The sequence below is a fragment of the Dryas octopetala genome, chromosome 6 (genome assembly GCF_963921425.1).
Source record: "Dryas octopetala chromosome 6, drDryOcto1.1, whole genome shotgun sequence".
Lineage (NCBI taxonomy): Eukaryota > Viridiplantae > Streptophyta > Magnoliopsida > Rosales > Rosaceae > Dryas > Dryas octopetala.
In genome coordinates, this window is record NC_141371.1 from 14,560,470 (window position 1) to 14,565,410 (window position 4,941).

Genomic DNA, 4,941 nt, shown 5'->3' on the forward strand with positions numbered 1-4,941 from the left:
TAATAGACTCATAGTTGGCCAACAACATTGCTAAAATGGAAAAACAATTTTTCCATCAGAAGATATAGGAAAATTTGTAATTGAGATATGATATCACATCAACATAATACTATGAGTCTCCCATGTAATATGCTCATCCCATCCCATGTGAAAAGAGTTTGAATAAAAACTTTAGAAGATAATTGATCTCTCTATCATCTTTCATAATATTTGTCATTTTTTGAAAAACTGACAAATGCTTTGTTAAAATTGGTGTACAAATTTGGAAGCTAAACTACATACCAAAATGGTGCAAGTGATGGAAAACTATACATCAAAGTGGGTCAAGTCCACCATCATATCGACCACCTTTACCAAACACCCTTTTGTCTGTAAGTGCTCCACCCAATTCTCCACCGTCCATACAACCACCACCAACGGTCCAGATGGTATTATAAAACTCCCCCATGTAAAGAGCACACATCTTCTCTTCTCCTTCTGCCAGATTGCCGCTCACAGTAGTCAGGACTCAGATATTCAGGACCAAACCCATTTGTCTCGCGAAGCTCAGAAGCAATGGCGCACCAAGTCTCGGACCACCTCGAGCCATGGCGCGACCTACACGGCAAGGTCGTCATGGTCACCGGCGCGTCGTCTGGGCTCGGCCTCGACTTCTGTTTGGACCTGGCTAAAGCCGGCTGCAGAATCGTAGCCGTGGCTCGGCGCATCGATCGGCTCCAGTCCCTCTGCGATCAAATCAACAACCTCACTATCTCTTCTTCTTCTTCTTCGTCTGTTGGAAATGGGCCTGGAAGCAGCCCAAGGGCCGTGGCTGTGGAGCTCGATGTCAGCGCCGACGGCTCAGTTATTGAGAAGTCTGTACAGAAGGCTTGGAACGCCTTTGGGAAAATCGATGCCCTCATTAACAATGCCGGTGTTAGAGGTTAGATATTTGGTTTGGATTTTGCTTTCTGTTTGGTTCCTGTGGAAATTTTAAATTTGTGTGTGTGCTAACCTATTTGTTTTTGTATTTGGGTTCTTTCTGTAACATGAATTCATACACTAGAACAGCTATCAAATTTAGGCTCTACAGGAAAACCCAGAACTTAAAATTTTGAAATTTAGAATCTTTTTCTTCAGTTTGTTTTTGTTTTTGTTTTTTTAAAGTATTCAATAGGAATGTAACTTTTATGTACAATTTAATATTATTTTGACTTTGAGAATTTTATTTGGTAATGGAAATTGTCTCAATTCATGCATAACCGGAATCCAAATTGGAAAAACCCGAATTTCACTATGTTTAAATTTCAGAAAATATGCCGAGTTAGAATGAATTTAGAATACTTTGAGTGTTTGACCTGGGTTGTTGCTGTATCAGGCCTTAAAGCTTTGCTGGGGTCATTCTGCATTGAGTGTTTGACCTGGTTGCTTGTTTTTCTTGTGTAATGGTCTTTTATTTTGTTGATGAAATATTGGGTGCTTTGAATTATAGTCCATTTGATTGCTAAAGGTACCACCTTGCATTTTCTTCATTACAAGCAGAGTGCATTGTATAATGCGTTAAGTCTGAGATGATTTACAATGATCATGTTCTTTGGCACTTTAAATGTCAATTCTATTCTTTTCCATGCTACTGTGTTTGATGTGGAATGAGATGAGTCATGTAGGTGTAAGTGTGCTTAGGTGTTGAGTGGCTGGTAAGAATCGCTTAGTTCTCTGTTTTGGGTGACATAAAGCCCTTTGTACAAGTCATAATTTAAGAATTCTTGTAACAAGATCTACATGACGTGAATTATAAAACCTTTCATGGGAATCTTAGAATATTATTAGCTAATCAGAATGATTAATGTATGAAATTTCAAATCCAGCGACACCTTTTTGTTGTTACGAACAGTAATAGGGAAAATTAGTCCATACAATTCAATTTTGAAAGTCAAATTTTTGTTTTAAAAATAACATTTTTCTAAGTGAAGTAGAAATTCTTTTCAATATTATTAGGGGTCTTATATGATCCGTATATGCAGTATGCCAAGTCATTTTATATGTCTTCTTCGATGGGCGGGCGTTTGGTTCTGCTTTACTGAACTCAAAGTAGTAATGAGTATTCTTAGATTGCTAGGTCTACTTAGTGTTACCAGGATCAGAGGTTCCCTATATTATTTTACCCCTGACATGGGTTATGTGATCTGTATCCTAATAGTTAGATATTGTTTGCTTTGGGTTAACCTTGTCCACACAAATTTAAAAGTTCTTTGGCTATTGTAGATACGAAACTCACATATATGACAATTCATTTTAACTAACTAGTTAGTATGAGACTCAAAACATGGGATTATGTTCATCTTACCCAATCTTTCAGTCACCTCAACCATTTTGGCTATTTTGGTCAAGGGTTTTTGGCTCTTACGGTTCATGACCCTTTAGTTTTGGTCTGTTCCTTGAGCACCTTGAACCTTTTTTTTTTAGGTTCTTTTTCCCCCGAATATATGTTGTCTTATTGGTAAGGAGAGATAGTAATCCATATGTTGTCTAAGATTAAGATTCTGGCAAATAGACTTTGCACCTACACAGATTGGAATACATTTGGATTAAGTATGCACTATATATAAGTTTTTGCATTTCTTTCCTCTTTCTTTGTCCCTTTCTTTCTCTTTTTCTGTGGTCATCAAATTGGCATACTTGGATTTAGTGTTAGATATGTACACATGTGTGAATAAGCGCATGCACTCACATAGACACAATATGGAGCTTAGCTTCCTGTTTTTTTGTTTTTTTCATTTTTATGTTGATCCCGCTCTTATTTTTTTGCTTTTTTTAATGACTAAAATTAAACTTAGGTACTTGGGTTAGTGTATGCCTTACTACTTTTTTATAATAATTTGCTAAAGGTTATTGTAGAATGTAAATTAATAATTAATTATGATTTTTTATGAAGTAGTGAGACTATGTTAGGTGTGTTGTGACAGTGTAGGGCACCTGTCTGACATTGACATTCTGTTCTATGGTCAGACACTTTCTGTGTGTGTCAAAGATATAGAATAATGCGTCATCCCCACTCTTAGGACACTCTACCTGAGTCTTCATATGTACAGTCTTTAATGCATGATCTGAAATGGTCCAAATGGATCAATTTTGAGTATGAAGCATGATAGCATATTTGATTTAAGTCTATAGTTTAGATATTGTAAAAGGCACTCGTTTTCATATTTTAAAGTACAAAAGGTTCTACAAGAAAACAAAGATGAAAAACTATGCGTAAAGAATTATAAAAAAGTTTATATTTATTTATTACTGTGCTGTACATTAATGTCCTAATATTTGTTGTGACGTTTGTCACGGTGTACGTATCATAGTGCGTCCATGTGGCATGTCAGTGTTGGTGTGTCCTAATTGCTCACTTCCATCTGTGTTCCTTAGGTAATGTGAGGTTTGCATTGGAATTGTCTGAGGAGGAATGGAATCATGTTTTCAGGACGAATTTAACGGGTTCATGGTTGGTGTCAAAATATGTTGCTCTACGCATGCGTGATGCAGATAAAGGAGGATCAATCATTAATATATCTTCCATTGCTGGCCTTAATCGTGGCTATTTGCCTGGTGCTGTAGCATACAATACTTCTAAGGCTGGCGTAAACGTCTTGACAAAGGTATTGTCATTCTCATGCAAATATTGTATATCAATAACTTAAGAGTAAGGAATCATACATTTCTTAGCAACTTCTTGAAGGGATGCACTGCCACCTGGGGTGGAGGGTGTTGCTCAACATAAGCAATAAAAAAGACAGTTACAAAGTCTTTGAATAAGGGAGGGATGAATTTATGAGAAATAGACTTCTGGACAGAAATGAGTGTGCAAGTATTTCAGTTCCTTTTTAGTCTAATAGAAGCCTAGTGCTTGTGGGCCTATGGGCTATGCCCTCTACTTTTCCTAATATCGGCCTTCCTAACAAGTGTTTAAGAATGCAGGTTTTGATTCTGTGTCTCTTTAGTCCATTACTAGTAAGTGTTTAAATGATAAAACGCTTTCATCTTAAGGTGGTGTAACTTTTGGATGGGTATGGTTGAGGACTTGAAGTGACTTGTCTTAAGCTTAGCCAAGTTACTGGAACTTGAACAAAAGCTTAACCAGAGTTCAATATCAGATCTAGCTCAACCCAAATTGTATGTGTTTCCCAGTTGGATTAAGTTCAGATAAACTTATGTTCCCAATTAATTTAACCTTATTGTCAAAATCCAAATCTATTCTTTGAAATAATTCCATCCAAATGGACCTTACTAGCGAAGAATGAGAAGCACAAGAAAGATAGAAAAATATATATGAAGTTTTTTCACTAGCAATTCAAATATACAGTATTAACACTGCTTGTTCTTTTCTCCACCTCTCATAATATGACTGTTTAAAATTTTGTTTCAAGAATTCTCTTATTTTCTTTTTTTCTATTCTGTACTTTTCTGTACATGGTAGTTGTGGATGAAGGCTTTGATGGAACTATATATACTGATTTTTATGAAGTTTAACAGGTTATGGCTCTGGAGTTGGGGACACACAAAATCAGAGTGAATGCAATATCACCTGGACTTTTCAGATCTGAAATTACAGAGGGTCTTATGCAAAAAGATTGGCTACACACTGTGGCTGAGAAAACTGTCCCGTTAAGAACATTTGGCACTTCGGATCCAGCCTTGACATCACTAGTTCGTTATTTGATACATGACTCTTCTGAATATGTCTCCGGCAACATTTACATTGTAGACGCTGGTGTCACCTTGCCAGGTGTCCCTATTTTCTCTTCCCTTTGAATTTCCATGTGGATTTATATTCAGTAGGAAAAGTGGCCGACTTTAAAATTGTTTTGGAGAACAAAGTGAGACTTGAGCCAAAGTTTAAGGGACATTAGTTACCCTAAAGAGACGTACAATTTAATAATAAATTTAAAACATGATTTAATCTTACATTCTATC

At 36.5% G+C, this 4,941-nt stretch overlaps 1 protein-coding gene across 1 annotated transcript; it reads left to right on the forward strand.

Moving 5' to 3' along the window:
• The first annotated feature begins 358 nt into the window (after nt 1-358).
• LOC147282681 (uncharacterized) lies at nt 359-4,941 on the forward strand. Its single transcript, XM_086247221.1, has 3 exons — nt 359-922; nt 3,397-3,626; nt 4,501-4,941. Exons 1-3 carry the CDS (start codon nt 556-558, stop codon nt 4,777-4,779), a joined length of 876 nt encoding a protein of 291 aa, XP_086103347.1. The 5' UTR covers nt 359-555; the 3' UTR covers nt 4,780-4,941.

Excerpts from the sequence above, each read along its gene's own strand:
- LOC147282681 (XM_086247221.1), top strand. The coding sequence starts at position 556 with ATGGCGCACCAAGTCTCGGACCACCTCGAGCCATGGCGCGACCTACAC. Across the intron at positions 923-3,396 it reads TAACAATGCCGGTGTTAGAG|GTAATGTGAGGTTTGCATTG; the intron begins GTTAGATATTTG and ends TGTGTTCCTTAG. Across the intron at positions 3,627-4,500 it reads GCGTAAACGTCTTGACAAAG|GTTATGGCTCTGGAGTTGGG; the intron begins GTATTGTCATTC and ends GAAGTTTAACAG.